At 53.1% G+C, this 18,520-nt stretch overlaps 1 protein-coding gene across 1 annotated transcript; it reads right to left on the bottom strand.

The window, feature by feature from the left end:
• Positions 1-683: 683 nt before the first annotated feature.
• On the bottom strand, positions 684-10,011 carry TMEM61 (transmembrane protein 61). Its single transcript, XM_036257590.1, has 3 exons — positions 9,997-10,011; positions 6,448-6,797; positions 684-1,033 (listed from the first exon to the last, which is right to left on the bottom strand). Exons 1-3 carry the CDS (start codon positions 10,009-10,011, stop codon positions 742-744), a joined length of 657 nt encoding a protein of 218 aa, XP_036113483.1. The 3' UTR covers positions 684-741.
• Positions 10,012-18,520: the final 8,509 nt, after the last annotated feature.

Consider the following 18,520-nt stretch of genomic DNA (forward strand, 5'->3'; position numbering starts at 1 on the left):
CAGAAAGCAGACATTTCTGCCGTATCTGGAAAGGGAGGAGAGGTAGCCAGCTCCCTGTCACAGGAGATACTGGAGCAGAAGCTGAATTTGCCCTTGGTGGAGCGGGGGTTACCTCTGCTAGCCAACTCTGACAATCACTACGGACCTAACAGACACCTGCCACGGGGCTGAGAGATCTGCATTTATTTGATTTGTTAGCACTGAGCCTGCGCGAAGCTTCGATGTCAGCTGCTACTATCCCATTTAATCCGCACAGTGGAAGCTGGTGTCACTGTAATTCCCAATTCCCATTTGCAGAGGACACTGAGGCAGAAAGGGGTCAAGTCACTTGTCTAAGGTCACTCAGCTAGCACATGGTGGAACCCAGGCACAGGTGGTTTGAATGTAGAGTTCATGTCCTTTGGGTTATAAATTCAGTGTGTGACCTGACTCTGCCTCAGGGCCGGTTGTCGCACCTGCGCGGTAAGATCCGCCGGCAGCCGCTCCACCTGCCAGCCAGGTGAGTGCACCCTCATGGACACTCTGGCCCAGCTGGGCCCAAGGCTGCAGCCCCACAGGCATCACCTGGGGCAGAAGAACCACCCAGCTGGCCCCAGGCAACCCACAGAGTCAGGAGAGATAAGAAACGGATTTATTTCAGGCCATCTGTTACATAGCAATGGGCAGATAAAACAGCGCTGAGAAACACACTCGCTGAGTGCCTACTGTGAACCAGCCTCTGTATTAGACGCTAGAAGAAGCTCATGGTTTGTCCCTGGATTCGGGCCCGCTAGGGGCCTTCGGCTTCCTCCTACTGTGGTCTGAATGGCCGGGCAGCGCCAGGTGTTTCTCTCCAGGGACAGCAGCAGCAGCAAGGACGACGCTCTCGTAGCTGGGAGGAGGCAAGGCGGGCTGGGTGCCCCGCAGGGCAGCCCCAGAGGCACTGCACGTCAGGTCTTCCTCCAAGGGGTACGCAGGTGGTGCCAGGGACCCCTCAACCAGTGCGCAGCTCATGGCCTCCTCATAAGTGGGGACAGCAACAAGCTTTGGGGTCCTAGAGGGACAAGAGAAGAGAGACTATCAGCAAGGGCGAGGGCAAAACATACTGCATGCCAGGGAGAGGGATGAAGGCTGGGGGCAGGAAGGCGGCATGCCCTGGGCCAGATTCTTTGCGGGTCCCCCAGAGTCCCTATACACACTTGGAGCTTGGCCTGAGCTGCCCCTGCCAACCTCAGACCCCCTGTCCCCCCCCCTGTGCTCACCTCAGTTCTCTCTGCAGGGCAAGTCCTCACCTCCCCCACCCTCCCCTGCTGCTCAGTCCCCACGTGTCCTCTGAGACTCCTCTGGGAAGCTCTCCCGACTGCACCTCCCCAGCAAAGCTCCCGCTCCCGGCCCTGGGCTCCCACAGTGCTCCCCTCTGTCTCCACACTGGCCCGCCTGGTGTCTTCTAGGGCAGGGACTGGCTTTGAGTGTCCCGGGGCTGAGGGCAGGTGCTGGGGGTGTCTGCTGAAAGACTGAGTGATGGATGGTCCATGGGCAGAAAGGCTCCCAGCTCACTGCACTGTCTCTTACAAGGGCCGGAGTTGCGGATGCTCAGAGCAGGCTGGGAGACCTCAACTCTTGTGCCCAGCTGGACGCCTGAGGCCCTGAGGTGGTAAGTCCACCCAGTGAGTACGTCTGCTTGTCTACCTCCGAGATGAACTCAACCTCGTCTATCTCTGAGCAGCGTGGCTTTCCTGAGACTGGCCTCCAGCTCCCTGAAATGAACTACCACAGGGACTCGAGCACAGACCAACCCTCTGAGGCGCCTCTGACCAGGCTCTGCAGCTACAGTCCAAGAACAGGTCCCCACATCCCATCCACGCCGGCCCTCAGTCCTCTCGGGGCCCCGGTGGGTCGCCTCGGGAGTCCCTTTCCCTCCCCCTCGTAGTACTCTGTGCGGGTGGGCTGCTTCTGCTTTGAGGATGCTGCTGTCAGATAGGGGGCTGACTAGCGGTCCCTTCCCGCCTGCTCGGCCACCTTCCTGGTGGGCCATCAGGGACAGTAACTCCATTCATCCGGGCCTTGGTTCCCCTCATAAATGGGGTAAGCATAGCCCACCCACAGAGCTGTGCAGATTGAGCGAGACCGTGCACAGGCCCCACCAACGGCCGGCCGGCAGTCGCGAAGTCGCACAGGTCTCGCAGAGGAAGAGCTGTGGGGAGCACACCTCCTCCCAGACCTCCCACATGGCGAGTCCCACCGGGCCCGGGAGGCTGCTGCTGGCGCAGGGCCACCAGTCTGAGCCGGTGGGAAGCAGTTCAGTCACGCCAGTGGGCCTGCCTATCTAGACAGCAGAGTGGCCGATGACGGGGTCTGGCCCAGAGGCCAAAAGAGGAAGTGAAGGGGACTTTGCTCCAGGGGCTCATGGGGTCTCTTGCTGGGAACCTGCTGATACCCCTCATGTGAGCACCCATCATCCGCTGGGGACACGGCCTGTCTCTGGGCAATGTGTCCTCTCAGCCCAAGCCCACTACAGCCCTCAGAGCGGTCCACTAGGAGGCTGCTCCAGTCACAGACAGGGCCATGAAGCAGGCTTGGGGGCCTGGGGTTGACCCCGAGTCTGTGTGCCAGTCTGATGAAGGGCACCAGCCAGAAGCCAAACCCGGTGCTCCCCATCCAGTGCTCTTACACACTCTCTCACAGATCCTCCTCCTCCGGAAGCCAGGCCAAGAGCCTCGTGCAGAGGGAGCTGGTGCGGGGTCTCACCCCTTCCTACACTCCCAGCATCCTGTGCAGGTGAGGCCGGCCCAGGCCGCTGCTCTGGGAGGCGGGCAAGCCGGGGTCTGTTGCTGTCTGACCTAGCTGTGTTCACGGCCCTCTCTGAGCTTCTCTCTCCTTCTCTGTAAAATGGGGACAACAATGTTCATTTTATAGATTCAGGGTAGGGGAAAAAAAGGAAAAAGCTTTGACAATACTCAGAAAAATGTAGGTAATGAGCCTTCCAGAGCCCCACATCTCCTGCCTTGCTCACTTCTCAGCCACACCCCTGCCGCTCCCCACTTCTTCAAGCCCTGGAGACATGGCATAGGGCACTGGGTATGCTTGGGGCCACCCCAGCAGCTAACAGCTGGCAGGGCGGGGCATATGTGAGCTGAGCCCACAGCAGGGGTTTGCTAAGAGGGCAGATGTGCAGTGGCCCTCATGCCACCCACTGGGTCAGCTGGGCCCACCCAGCGCCAAGTCTCCATGGTCATGATCCAGAGTATTGGAACTTGGGGATCATGAGGCCCATGCAGGGCGGCCGTACTGCACACGTCGGAGGGAGGCTCTGTTCCTGGTGTCTGGACAGCTCCCTGCCATTGTGCCGGGCAGGCTGCCACTTTGGTGCCACGTGCAGGCAAAGGCTCACCTCTGGTTGGGGCAGAAGACCTGGCCTGGTGCCAGCTCCTCCACCCTCCGCGGAGTCAGGCAAACTGGTAGGAAAAGGGAAGGGACAGGGGTGAAATACTACTTGCTCAACACTTAGCCCTCTCATCTGTTTCACATCCGTGACAACCATAGGAAACAGCATCTCACCACTGTACACATCAACCAGGCGGCAAAGCCCAGCTCTGTCCGACTGCAAAGCTCAAGCCAGCTCCGCCATCACACCGCTCCCCACCCTGCCCCAGCTCTCCATGCCTCAGCTTTGTCATCTGTAAAATGGGTCTAATCCTTCCCTGACCTCACAAGTTGCTCCACTTCTGAGCAGTTAAAGCTCAAACCAGTTAATGGACATATCATACATTGTAAAATACAAAGCACAGTAATAGCAGCTAAAGATAACGTGTGCCCGAACTTTACAGAGTACACACTTCCCCGCCTGTCATCTGGTCTGAGCCTAGCAGCAATCCCAGGGAAACGGTCTGTCGCCCCAGCTGACAGATGAGGAATTAGACACGGCTCAGAGAGTCTAAGGAGCATGCTCAAGGACACAGCTTATCAAAGAAAGCCGAGACTAACATAACCAAAGGACACAGACAACAGTGTGGGAAAAGGCCAGAGGGGGGCGGGAGTGGGGAGGAGGGGGTCAATGGGGGAAAAATGAGGAACATCTGTAATACATTCAACAATAAAGATTTTTTAAAAAAGAAGAAAATAAATAAATAAAAAGAAAGCAGAGACTAAATCTTCATGTCTGAATAAGACCATGCTTTTTCTACTGTGCTCAGTAAGGATGGAGGGTCTGAGGGGCCTCCTGTTTAGCCACCCAATTTAGGGGCTCACACATAAGATGGGAGCCCCCAGGGACAGGGGCTGTGTCTGTTTTGTCCAGTGTTGCATTGTCAGCGCCCTGCCTAGGACCCACCATACAGTAGGTGCTTAGTAATATGGTTAAATACGTGAAAGAATAAGTAGATAAATAAATAAATGGAGAGTGAGGTCTAAGAGGAGGAAAATCCTGGCCGAGGCGTCAGCCTAGAAGGCCTCTCTGACCCGGGTTTACCCTCAGCCAGGTGCCCCCAGGGAGTGAGCAGTAGAGTGGCCTCCCCACGGGGACCAGAGCAGCAGGGCTGAGCTGAGCCAGCCCCAGGGACAGGGAAGAGCCATGAGCAAAAGCAGCCTCCCCGACACCCAGCCGCCCAGCTCTGAACCTCAGACTCGGGTCTCCAAACCCGGAGCATTCGGCAGCCTCCCGGGCGAGCCTCCTCCCTGGCCTGGCTGGGAGTGCGGGCCAGGTGGCCCACCTGCAGCTGTGGCCTGGACCCTGTTGGGTCAACATGGCTGTGTGTACAGACAACACCCACCCCCTACGCTCAGGCCACCCTGGGGGGGGGGGGCAGACTCTGGGCCAGAGTGCCCTGAGGCCTGGCCTGGTTCCAGCTGACCACTGACTCGCTGTGTGAACAGGTAGGTCACTGGTCTCAGGGCCGCCCAGGCCTCTCCTCCGAAAAGCAAGGAGTCTGGCTGGAGAGTTCCCAAGGCCCTCCCTTCCCTCTAATAGTTGGGTCAAGTCAAGGCCCCACCGTTGGACAAGTGGCCTCTGTTGAATCCTATTGTCTCTGACCTCTAGGATTCACAAGCCAGTAGTGGAATAATCTCTTACATTCCTTAAGTCAGCATGCATTTTTCCCTTAACTAAGGGAAGGAGGGTGTCCAGGTCCCAGGCCAGCTCACAGACGTCTGTTTTAGCCCCAATATGTCCGAGTCTTAGGAGTGGTGTGGGAGAGCGTGAGCTCCGTAGCCAGCAGGCTTTGCCACTTTCCAGTTATCTAGCCAACCCTACCCTCTTCTGCGAAGGGCACCAGTAGTTCTCACCTTGCAGGGGACAAAAGGGCTGGAGAAGATGCATGCAGGCCCCTGACAATGGGTACACCCAATACTTGGTCGAACGAATATGTACATAATAAGCGCAAGCATGATTCCCTTTCTCAACAGGACAATAATTGGTTCTTGGTACCTTGGTGATGGAAAGCACAGATAAACATATAGAACATAAACAAATATAGAGTATATGTATGGTATTTAAATTTCATAGGGGAGGATTAAGAAAAAAATACCTTAAAAGCCTCCTTGGAGTAAAAATGAAAACTAAGGTTGAGAAACGTTGCCTAATGCAAGATTTTGTCTCCGCCCCCACCCCAGCCCCGAGCCTTTGCACGTGCTCTTCGGCCGGCCTGAACCGCCTCCCTCCGCCCTAGCCGCTTGGGGAGAGTGCGCCTGTGCACCTGCTGTCCACGGGGCTGCGTTCTAATACACATCACCCCGTTTCATTCTCCTTGTGTCCCATGAGCTAGCGAGTGGGGGACAGCACAGACTCTGGGTCCAAGTCCTGGCCTGACATACACTACCGGGTGTCCTTGAGCAAGTTACTTAACATCGTGGTGCTCAGTTTCCTCATCTCAAATGGAGTTAATGACCGTACCTACTTCAGGGGGCTGCTGTAAGGATGAAAAGAGTAAATATATGAAAAGCTCTTAGAACAGTGCCAGGCCCATGGTAAGCACTACACAAGTGTTTGCTGCTATTGTTGCTGTTCTTATTATTCCTGTATTATTTCACAGGAGCAAGCTGAGGCTCAGTGGGGTTGCATGATCTACTTGAAGTCCTACTGCTAGTTAATGATAGAAGCAGGAGAGGATCCCAGTCAGTCTGACACCTGTGCCTGGGCTCTTAGCCCCTGAGCTACTCTGCCCCACACCATGCTGAGCTCAGCTTTCTACCTCTTCCCAGAAGCCTTCCTGGATTTCTCCATGTCTCCACAGGCCTGTATCTCTGCCTCTTTCACAGTTCTAACTACTCTGATTTGCCAACATCTGCTTCTGTCATGGGCTTTCAAACTCCGCCAAGACTGTGCTGATCAGCCTTTAAGTCCCCAGGGCGTAGACAAAGCCTGATCCAGAGAAGGAACCCCATGAGAGTTTGCTGAATAAATGGACAACGATGGAATGCCCCGCCTGCAGCGATGGTGGCCCCAACCTGCTGCCCCCACCATTCCCTGCTCACCTGCAGCTCTCCTTCTCCGAGGGCTCCACAGTGAGGTAGTAAAGGTCTCTGGAGAGGCGATATGAGTCCCATCGGGGTGGCCCCCAGGCTCTGTCCTTGATGGACCACAGCAAGCCAAAGAGCAGCAGCACGCCACCTGCCCCGCAGCAGAAGAAGCTGAGGGACCTGAGCAGGAGCCTGGGGGCCTCAGGCACAGGGCGCCCAGTGGGCGGGGCCGGCTGACTGGGTTGAACACCTGTATTCTCTTCACTCCACCACGCGTAGCAGAGTGTCCCAGTCACCAGAAACACTGTGCCGCTGACCGTCATGCAGTAGCGGATGGTGGAGGCCACTCGGCCCCTGTCACAGTTCTGGACATGGAGAAAGAAAGAGAAGAAGAAATGGGCATGCAAAAGTCCTGCCAAGTTCTGGAGACCCGGGTTCTGGTTCTCCTCCACCTGAGGACACTGTGCCACCTTGGAGAGGTCGTGTGAGTTCTCGGTGCCTCAGTTTCCTCATCTGTGAAGTGGAGAGGATGCTCCTAACGTTGCAGGGCTGTCGTGAAGGTCACAGTTAATGTGTCTGAGGTTTCGAGCACCACCCGTGGGATCGAGTAGGAGTTCAATGCATGTGGCTGTGTCCACTCCGGGCCCCTCTCCAGGCCTGAGGCCTCATCTGCCTGGTGGGTACAAGACTCCCCACTGTGTCTACCACAGGCTGGGCAGGAGAAGAGTAAACACCCCTTGGGTCTACCAGGCCTGCCGGGATCAGGGCTGGCTGGTTACGCATTGCCTCACTCCACCCAGTCACCATCCCAAGAGGTGTCACCTTCCTTCTCCAGAGGGACACCAAAACCCAGGACAGGAAAGGAGCAAGTGTGAAGGAGGGCACTGAGAAGTCTGAAGGTAAAAGTCATGATATGAAGCAAAACTGTACAAAACAAATGTTCGCTATGGCCTTATTTATAACGACCTTAATTTGGAGAGAGCCAAAATATCCAACTCTAGGGAAATGGTGGGTAAATCATGGCATAACCTCTGGATGGAGTATTAACGACATTTTAAAAGTCAAGCTCAGCCTACATGTTTAACAACAGGAGGGAAATATTTTTTATATCTTTTTCAACTCGGAATACCTAATTATGCATATAGTGTTATCTCAATTAGGTCAAGAAAAAATACACAGGGGAAAAAAAACCTTGGGAGGAAACCTGGCCCCAGATCACACGGACAGGAAGGGGCTGAAACAGGTGAGAGACTTTGCCCACACTCAGGTAAACTGGGTTTCTCAACACTTGAAGAACTTGCTCTGCATAAGGTAACGTATGATGATTTCTACTGTGGGAAGAGGAGAAAATCACAGAAGGGTATAAAAATGCAAAATAGAAATTGTCATTCAGCCTGCTCCCCAGAGATGAGCATGATCCCCTTGTGGATGTTTCCTTTCCATTTCTCCCTCGGCCTCCACACATGATGATGGTGACAGCCTGTGTGTGCTGGGCATTGACACAGGCTCGACACCACACCAAGCCCTTTACAGGTGTCCTCTCACTGAATCCTCACAGCGGCACTATGTCCTGAGGATATGGGGCTAGGAGAGTGACAGTCTGCCGAGGTCAGTGTCAAATTTGAACACGGGTCTACTCTGACTCAAATCCCTGTGTGTGTGCACAGCTAAGATCTATCTGTATTTTTTAGTATATAAAGTTGAGACCTTGCTGTGAAGAGATGTATCTGTAAGTCTTGGACACAGGCAGTTCTCAATCTCTAGAATGCACTGTCCTCCTCAGACAAGCCCCTGTAATCACCCTCAGCTTGTTCTCACAGGTGTGGGCATCTCCCTCTGTGTGGGTCTCCCTCCTTCCCTGGGGGATGGAGGATGTCAATGTGCACTGGATGAAGAACAGCCTGTTCTGTGGCTGTGTGGTGGTTTTCATCATTGCAGATCAGAGCGCTGACTATCAGCAGCAGGTGTCCTGGCCCAGGATTCCCCTGACCTGTTTCAGAGAGGGGTCTTCAGGCAGCTTACTCACCTTGAGGCAGGATAGTAAGAAGCTAGGAAAATTCCTTGGCAAATGGAATGGGGAAACTGAGGCAGATAGCTGCACAAACTGAGCAATGTACAGCCAGATACAAAAGGCCACCTCCCTAGAGATCACATGTAGGCCTCAGCTGTATTTCAGCTCCAGGCCCAGAAAAGCAGCAATGGTTGGTGGGTGATGCCTGGACCAGCTGCAGTGACGAATGACCTCCTGCCTGGTGCTGGCCAATCAGTAGAGACCATGGCCCTGAAAGGGCACACCTGGAAAAGCGGATGACTATTTATCTCCCCTAAGACCTCCCCTAAACTCCCAGCCCTTAAAAACCCTGAAAACAAAGGAGCCGGTCAGTGCTCACTCTCCCTCCCGGAGCATAGCCATGCCTTTCTCTTTCCCCTCTTCTTCCCCCTAGGTGTGCATCTCCTCAGTTCTAAGAGACCCCATGAGATGTGCAACCTGTCTCCCAGGCCCCCTTTTCTCTGACTTTCAGTGGGCCAAAGCAGCACCCTACCCCCAGGCTCTCTCCTGTTGCTTCTGTCCTAAGCCCTTCCTTGCTTCACCGTCCTCAGCTTTCATAAACGTACCCTCATAGCCACCTGGACTCCTGTTGAACTTTCCTGCACAAATTCAAGAACCCACACACTACCGGCAGGCCCTAGGCAGATCCACCAAGGGCCAAGTCCCCTTTCTAGTGACAGCCTCTCACACTGTGTACATGGTACCCTGATGGGGAGGAAAAAGGAGCTCCTTGCCCTGGAGGGAAAAACCCCAGTCCCAGAGAAGTTCTGAACCTGGCATTCAGCCTGCTGGTGGGCCTCCCTCACTGCCCCATACTCCCACACACAAACACTTCCAACTCCTACCACTTGGGGGCCTCTACACCTGTTGCCCTCTCCACCTGGGGAGCTCTCTGTCCCCATCCAGGACCCTTATTTCACAGCCCCACCCCTTCAAGACCCAGCCTAACCTCATCCTCCCAGTTGCCACTCACCTCCCACCAGCCAGAGGAGGCCTTTTCTTACACCCCATGCATTGCTCCTCTGACTATGGCCACTCTGTCAGCCCTGTGATCTTGATCAGGCAGCTCAACATCGCTGAGCTCAAAGTCCTACCTCCCAGGGTTGTGAAAGTTGTGAAGATGAGATGGCAAAGTGGCACGCTGTAAGTGAAGCACAGTGACACAGACAGCTGGACAGAGGGCGGGCCCTGGCTCTGACACTGGGCAGGGTACTTTGCTCCTCCATGCCCCCCTTCCCTCCTCTGTGAAATGGGCACAATAACACTATGTCGTCGTGCTACCGAGAGAACTTTAGGTACCAGTTTGCTGTAAAGAACTGAACCATCTGGTCTAAACAAGAAGTGGCCCAAATCATCTCCACCTAAACTGAGGTCCCGAGCGCCTTGCCCCACCCACGGCCAATCGGTGAGTTAGAACACCGGGTAACAAGGTGAAGAGAAAGGGTCCAGACCAGCTGGGCGTTGGGAGGAGCCAGGATGCTCCGGAAGGGGGGACAGAGGACAGCGGTACCCACCTGGGGCGCAGCCATCACGCGAGGCAGTCAGGCGAGGTCCCGCGTGAGGACCCGGGCGGGGGTAAGGGCATGGTGGCTGTGGACCCAAGGGCAGCGCGACCCTGGGAGCGGCTGTGCAGGCGGGGACGGCCCTTAGGGGGTGGCTCTGGCGACGGTCCCCTAGTCCCACTCTCCGCGCCCCGCAGATGCGCTACGGTCGGGCTCGGGGTCTTGTCCTCGGATCTCGCCCGTCTCCCAGCCAGTGGCGGTCCGTCGGGTCCGTCGGGTCCGTCGGGTCCGCCGCGTCCGCCGCGCCGCCCCGCCCCGAGCGGGTTTGCCCAGCCGACCTCACCGGGCAGGCGCCGGCCAGCCGCGCGCTCCAGCAGCCGCTCCGCTACCGGGTGGGGGCGCTGCGCGGGGAGCCGCGGGGCGCGCAGAGCCTGGGGCTTCGCCCTCGACCCGCGCGGTAACCGGCCCCAGCCCTGGCTTGGCCCACTGCGGCCCGGCGCTCTGGGCCCCGGCTCTAGGCGAGGTCCGCCTCACCTGTCCTGGGATCCCGTCCTCGTGGACCCCTCCCTGGTCCAGCGGACACTCGAGCACCAGCTCCGGCCACTCCGGGGCGGCTCCAGGTGCCACCCCGCCGGCCCCGCCCGACCTTAAAGCGACAGCGCGAGTGGGGCTGGCGGGGTAAAGGCTCCCCAGCACGAGGAACCTGGAACTGTCTGTCCTTGGCTGTCCTGCCCCCAACCCCCCACACTCCCACACACACCGGCAGCGCTTGGGGACGCGGACATCTGCCCGGAGAGCCATCAACGCTCAGAGGGGGATCTAGGATGCCGGAGAGGGATCTAGGGTGCCGGAGCCCTAGCCCCCCTCGTTCCCCTTTTACAGCAAGAGAAACTGAGGCCCAAAGCAGGAAAACCACAGGCCTGAGTGTTCTGCCGCAAACTACTCGATGGAACTGGCTTTTTCTTCTCACAGAGGTCAATCTGAGAGCAAGCCCTGCTGGAGGAGGAAGGATTCTCAGAAATAATGGCCCTCAATGAAGTGCTCCCCCAGCTCCGACCCCAGGTCCCTGCCCCAGGCGTGAGAGGCAGGAGAATGGGGCTAGAGAGGGGCCTCCCACCTGATGTGTGACCTGCTTCTCTGAACCTCCTTCCTCCTGTGTCACAGGAGGGCTGAAGATTCCGACTCAGGACGGGAGGAGAAAGAGTTACACACTTCTGGTTAAGCGCTGGACCATTTAACAAGTGCAGGCTAAGAGCAGTTTTTGTGTCCAGGTGATCTGGACTCTGGAGGGAGGGTCAGCTGTGTGTGTGTGTGTGTGTGTGTGTGTGTGTGTGTGTGTGTATTCTTCTATGGGAAGACCCCTGAGTTGTCTTAGAAAGGTGGGAATGGGTCATAGCGTTCAGGCTGGAGGAGCAGCGGGGGCAACGCCTGGACGAAGTGGCTGGTTAAAGCTTGACAGGTTCACGTGGGTCAAAAGGAGACGATTCCCAGACTGTGGCCCAGCACTCTGGGAGGGGTCCCCCTCACCTCTCCTGGGATCCTCATCCTCGTGGGCCACTGGTCCGGCAGAGACTCGGGCACCAGCTCCAGGGTTTTGAATTCCCAGGGTTTTGTTTTTGTCTTTTCTTGCTGCTCCAATAAGACAGGGTACATGGCCTGAGTCCCCTCACCCATGCCCAGGATTCCCCACAGAGCTGGTAGGGTGCACTCTCAAATTACAATAGCTCTCTTTGTGGATCTCCTTAGTCAATGGTAACCTCTCTGAGGGTAGGGCAGGGACTAGATGTAACTTGGCTCAAGACCCAGCCAGACCCAGCAGGGCCAGGACCACTGGGACTAGGTCCTGATTGGAGCCCAGGGATCTGGCCCAGTTTTTCTGGCCCTGTCTTCCTCTTTCCCACCTTCTGGGAGCTCTGGGGAGCCCCACAGGCTTGGACACATTTGCAGCCCCTTTCTGAGCAAGCAGCCTAGGATGTTCCTTGGCACCAGGTTGAAGACTCAGGAGAATATTGGTCACCAGCTTTTGCCCCAAGACAGTAGAGAAGGGGGCTGCCACTTGCACCCACTCATTACAAAGATTACTAGCCAGCCGTTTTTCGTGTGTGTGTGTGTGTGTGTTTCAGTTATAGTTCACATACAATATTATTTGTTTGTCTTGTTTGTCACTCGGTGACATCATCGAGGCAGAAACAAGTGCCTTGCCTGGAGTCACACAGTAAGTGAGGAGTGGGGAATGGGCGTGGGAAGAGGAAATGCCAAAAGCCACGTCGTTCTGAATTTCCAGACCCATATGCAGAATATCTCCCTTCACAGATAAAGGACAGTTGCCAATGCTGTAAAGGAAGAAAAACATTTTCCTAAATGTAGGCTCATCTGTACAGGCTCCGCCCATGCTCTTACCCCAACCCTCCTGGGCAGGTGGTTCTGGGGCCACAGCCACATTTGGAGAAGCAATGAAAAATAAGCCCTGGAATCAGGATAGAATGAGTTATATAATATGCTTAGCAACAGTGCTTGGCTTATAGTAAGTACTTAGTGAAACTGGCTGTTGTTGTTGTTGTTATCATATCTGTAAGTAGAAGAGAAGCAATGAGAGAAACCAGCATCTTGGCAGAACATCCTCCCTCCTTCCCCCACCCCCAGGACCGGGGTCCAGCATCCTTTTTCATCACAACCTAGAAAACAGCCAACTACTATAATATTTTAATGTAACTCTTTCCAAATGTGTACATTTTACAAAAATCTGGTCATACATTTTATAACCTTTTTAATGGCTTTTATTTTCCTTTCACACAATTCATCATGAACATCTTCCCATATCTCACGACATTCTAGTAATTCACTGACATATCTGGCTCCCCTATAGACAGCATCTTGAGGGCACACATGGACATCTCGTGTCCTATCCCCACCCCACCCTCCTCATACCATCTCAAAGCTGGTGCACAGTAGGCCCACCACGAATGTAAGTTGTGAACAGCATGGGATGTACCATAGTGGTGGGTTGCTCTGTGCCCTGCCTAGGAGCACAGCTCATTTCCACAGGGAGGGAGGGAGACTCAGGGGGTGGGCATCTCAAAGTCTGCCAGCACTGCAGCCAAGGCTGGTCACGGTCTAGCGTGGGAATATCTTTAAAGAAAGATCTCAGCACATTCATTAATGCCAACTAGCAACAGGATTGTAAGGTATGGCTTCCTGAAAGAGGGGGTTTAGGCCAATGTCCTCAACCCAGGGAGATTTTGCCTCCCCCCGACCCCCAGAGAACATTTGGCAATCTGTGGAGACATTTCTGGGTGTCATAACTGTGATAACTGTGGTGGGGGGGACGCTACTGGCATCTGAACATCCCACAGTGCACAGGACAACCCCTTAGAGAATGATCCCATCCAGGTGTCAAGTGCCAAGGTTGAGAAACCCTGGTTTATAGATCTCAGTTAGGCTTTGGAGACTAATTAGTTCAATGGAGGCCATCCCATGTTCTGCAGAGGGAAGGGAAAATAAATATAAGTCTATGCTATAAAGAAATATAAGAGAACCCTGGCCAGTCTGGCTCAGCAGTTCGAGTGTCAGCCCGCGGACCAGTGAGCTGCGGATTCGATTCTGGTCAAGGGCTTGTATCTAGGTTTCAGTTTGTCCCTGGCTCTGGTGGGGATCATGCGGGAGGCAACCAGTCGATGTGTCTCTCTCACATCGATGTTTCTTTCTCTCTCTCCCTCCCTCCCACTCTATCTGAAGATAAATGGAAAAATATCTTCGGGTGAGGATTTAAAAAAGAAGAAGAAATATAAGAGAAAATAAATCTGAGATTCTAGAAATTCAACCCTGTTTTCCCACATGCCATAGAAAAGTCTCAGAAACACTAATGTGTAAAACCAGACTTCCCACCCTGGCCAGTTTGGCTCAGAGGTTAGAGCATCAGCCTGCGGTCCAGAGAGACCCAGGTTCGGTTCCCACTAAGGGCATGTACCTCGGTTGCAGTTTGTCCCCAGCCCTGGTTGGTCGTGTGGGTGGCAGCCACTCGATGTGTCCCTTTCACGTCGATGTTTCTCTCTCTCTCTCTCTCTCTCTCTCTCCCCCCTCCCTCCCACTCTGTCTGAACAACAACAACAACAACAAAAAACGCAGAAAAATGTCCTTGGGTGAGGATGAAAAAAAAACAAAAACAGACTTCCCAGCATGTCTCCTGTTCATCAGGAGCAGAGGGTGGAGTGGGCACAAGCAGGCAGGGACCCTGGCCCCCTCTCCACCAGTCAGAACATGTGCCCTTTTTGATGTTCGAGTTCTAGGTCAATTTTTTTAGGGAGGAGGGAAGATCCTAGGGCTGGGGAATGGGCGGAGAACAGTTTTGAAAACCAATGGTCTGTGTTGATTTCTGTGTTTACAGGCCCAGGGAAGGAAAGTGACTTGACTGAAGTATAACAGAGAACTAGACACAGATTTCTGACATCCAGAGGCCTTTTCATCAGCCTCATAGCCACTCTACGGAATCACGATCTTTGGGCTAGGAGTCAGGCACCTGAGGTGGGGGGTTGGCAAACTATGTCCCACAGATCAAATCGGGCTCACTGCCTGTTTTCATGTGGCCTACTAACTAAGAAGGGTTTTTACCTTTTTAAAAAATCATTGAAGACAATCCAAAAAATAAGAATATTTCATAATACACAAAAATTTTACAAAATTCAAATTTTAGTGTATTGGAATCCAGCCAAGCTCATTTCTTACATACCACTTTTGTGCTACAATGTTAGAGTTAGGAGTTGTGACATAACCCTATAGCCCATAAAGCCTAAAGTTCTTGCTATCTGGACCCTCATAAAAAATGTTTGCCGATCCCTGCCCCGGCCTCTCCTCAGCTCTGCCACTAATGGGCTGTGCCACCCTGGGCAGGTGACCGCACCTCCAGGGCTCCCCGCACTTGTACAATGGTGATGTTTTCTCCACAGGTGGGTGCCATATTGATTTTCTACTGTTTCGTAACAATTACCACAAACTTAGTAATTTAAAATAACACCTACAGTTGACCCTTGAAGTCCACAGGGGTCAGGGGTGCCAACCCTACCCTCTGACTAGTTGAAAATCCAAGAATAACTTTGGACTCCCCCAAAACTTTACCAATAGCCTACTGTTGACCGGAAGCTTTACCAATAACATAAATAGCCGATTCACACATATTTTGTATATTATATGTACTATATACTGTGTTCTTACAATAAAGTAAACTAGAGAAACTGTTAAGAAAATCATAAGGAAAAAAAGAATACATTTATAGTACTGTACCGTATTTATCGATATCATAAGTTTATGTTGTCTGTTTACAAGATGAAAAAAAATCTGCATGTAAGTGGACCCACGCCATTCAAACCGTGTTGTTTAAGGGTTACTTTTACTTATTATCTCATAGTTTTATAGGTCAGAAATCCAGTTGAGTCACCTGAGTTCTCTGCTTAGGCTTTTCCAAGGCCAAAATCGAGTCAAGGTGTCGGCTGGGATAGGCTCATATCTAGACGCTCTGGGGGAGTATCCTGCTGCTCAGTTCATTCAGATTGTTGGCAGGATTGCATTCCTTGTGGTTGTAGGACTGCGGCCTCGTTTTCTTTCTGGTTGTCTCCCAGGGCCTGCTCTCAGGTCCTGCCCCATGGACCCCTCCACCTCAGCAATGGAGACCCTCCCTCAAGTCCAATCTGTCTCCAGCTTTGAATCTCTCTGATTGCCTTTCCTGCTACCAGTGGAAGAGAACTCTGCTTTTAAAGGGCCCCTGGAGTCAGGTGAGGCCCGCCCATCTCCGTGTCATAAAGCCAGCTGATGAGTCATCTTAATTACATGAACACAATTCTTGCCATGTAACCAGAGTGCAAAGGCCACGAGGGCATCTGAGAAATCTGCCACCGTAGGGGCTGTTCCAGGGAAGACAGAGTAGGTGTGCTGTGAACACCTTAGTCACAGGATCGGCGCCAGGTGACATGCCGCCACGGAGGGCAGGGCATGGGGGGGCGAGTGTTCACAAAGAGCTTGGAATGAGCCAGACTGTGACAAGAGCTGCCTCCGAATGCCTGTTTTTGGGGATCCTACAGAGAATACCCCAGGGTTCCGAGATAGACTGCCAGGAGGCCTCGCCAAGGCGGCATCTGAGCTGGGTTGTGATAAGGACAGGATGTCCACAGGCAAAGAAAAGGCCGGGACTGGGGGTCAGGAAGGAGCGTCACCTCGAGCCGCAGCAGATTACCAAAGCCCGCGCCATCCTCATGTTGACAATGGATATATTTTTAGGCTTCTAATAAATCAGCCTGTTAAGGATTATCAACAGAATAAAAGTTAGCATCTATTGACTATCTACCTAATGCCAGACACTACGCTAGGCAGGCCATTTAATTCTCAAAGACCCCTGCACAGTAGAAATTTTTTTCAGCTTTATTGAGATACAATTCACATACAATAAAATTCACCCATTTAAAATGTACACTTTAGTGACTTTTCATATATTCACAGACGTGCACCCATCACCATAATCAATTTAGAACATTTTCATTACCCTCAAGAAGTCCGACACCCCTGAGCCATCTGGTTCTTCCATTCCTCCCAGCCCTAGGCACCTAGTAATTTACTTTCGGTTTCTATAAATTTGCCTGTTGTGGACCCTTCATATAAATGGAAACATATAACGTGTGGTCTTTTGTATCTGGCTTATTTCACTGAGCATGATGTGTCAAGACTCATCCCTGTTGTGGCATGCATCAACACCTCGCTCCTTCTTATTCCTGAATGATACTCCATTCTATGGACATGCCACATTTTATTTATTTATTTACTTATTTTTAAGAGAGAGAGAGAAACATTGATATGAGAAAGAAGCATCGATCAGTTGCCTCCCATATGTGTCCCAATCAGGGATCAAATCTATAACCTAGGTATGTGCCCTGACCAGGAATCGATCCCACAACCTTTTGGTGTACAGGACAACTCTTCAACCAACCGAGCCACCCGGCCAGGGCTGGACATACCACACTTTATTTATCCATTCATCAGTTGGTGGGCATGTGAGTTGTTTCTGCTTTTTGACCACTGTGAATAGTGATGCTATGAACATGCATGTACACGGTTTTGTGTGGAATTTAACAGACTGAGGATAATGTAGGAATTTTTTATCTCCACACAAGGCTCCGAGAAGTGAAAACAGCCACCCAAGATCAGAGGACAGAACAGGTGTGAACTCAGGTCTACCCAACACCTATACCTCCTGCCTCTGGATACATACAAAATAGTAGAGAGGCCTCTTTTAACCATTCCTCTCCTAAAATATTTATTTTTTGAGAGCACAGATCTTTGTTTTATCTGCTATATTCAAAAAGTTCTAGTGCCTAGAAGAGGCTTGACACATATTAGGTGCTCAATAAATACTTGTTATGTGAGAGGGAGGATGAGTCATGGAAAATCCCCTGAGATTCCTATTGGTCCCAAGTTGCACCAGCCTGGGTGCCAGGATGAATTTTTCAGACTCCTGGAGCTGTCTGGCTCCAGCCACTGCGAGGGGCTTGCTCCTCCCCTGCAGCTAACCTTGAAAGACCTGCGGCCCGCTCTGTACTGGCCCAGCAGGTGCCTGGAATTCTGTGCCTAGGAGAGTCTGTTCATGGAGGGGCAGGGAGCCGCTGTGTCCTCTGCGTTCGTGTTCTAAAAAAGGAAACTGCCCTCTCGGTAAGAAAGGGATTAGAACCTCAAGGCCTCTGCCTCCTTGGAAGGCATTTTCTGCCCCAATGAAATGGTCCAGGGCTATTCTGGGACCTCTGTTCTGGGAGGGCCGAGGCTGGGCCAGCAGCCCCGGAGCGGGGAGATGCAGGCCGGTTGGAGGAGGAAGTCTCGCCTGCCATCTGAGACAAAGGGCTGTGGATGCAGGGTTGGCGACAGCCTTCACTCCAGGGTGACCTCCGGGAGCTCAGGCAGACACACGAAAGGGCTCGGATTCTGGGAAAGAGCCAGTTGATCTGTTTCCAGAGATCCTGCGAAGGATACTGAGAGCTGGCTGTCAGCGTGCAGAACTGTTCTCAGTGTGCTGACATCGGGTACGGAGGAGCTGGCCAGGCAGACAGGAGGCCTGGTTTGGGCCTCCTGGCCTTGGCCAAGTCTCTGCTGCCTCGCAGCCTCAGTTTCCCCATCTGTAAAAAGTTAGGGTCCTTTCTAGTGGGACACTATTCTGGGGCTTAATTTTCTTTCTTCCTCTCCTTCCTCCTCTTCTAAATTGGACTCACTGATCGGGGAGTTCACATCCAAGTCCAGTAGAAATCTTGGACCCTGTTCAGAATCGGTGCTTTCTTTATAAGTTACAGGCTCTTCTAGAATCATCTACTGCTCACCCGGGATTTCTGAGGAGCTCCATTTCCTGCCTCGACTCCTACCTCCGGTGCCAATCCACTCCCAACTCCAGCCCCACTCACCCAATGGCTCACATCCCATAAAAACCTCCTACTCGGACTGTTCAAACCAAATCACCATCCCCCCGAGCTGCCCTCTGCCCCGCGGTCAGTGAATGGCAGCTCCACCCGCC

This window comes from Molossus molossus, unplaced genomic scaffold (assembly GCF_014108415.1).
Source record: "Molossus molossus isolate mMolMol1 unplaced genomic scaffold, mMolMol1.p scaffold_m16_p_12, whole genome shotgun sequence".
NCBI lineage: Eukaryota > Metazoa > Chordata > Mammalia > Chiroptera > Molossidae > Molossus > Molossus molossus.

What these genes read in the sequence shown, in the direction of transcription:
- TMEM61 (XM_036257590.1), bottom strand. An exon ending in TCGGAGAAGGAGAGCTGCAG is followed by an intron (nt 1,034 to 6,447) that starts GTGAGCAGGGAA and finishes TTGTCCCTCTAG; the next exon opens with GACCCCAAAGCTTGTTGCTG.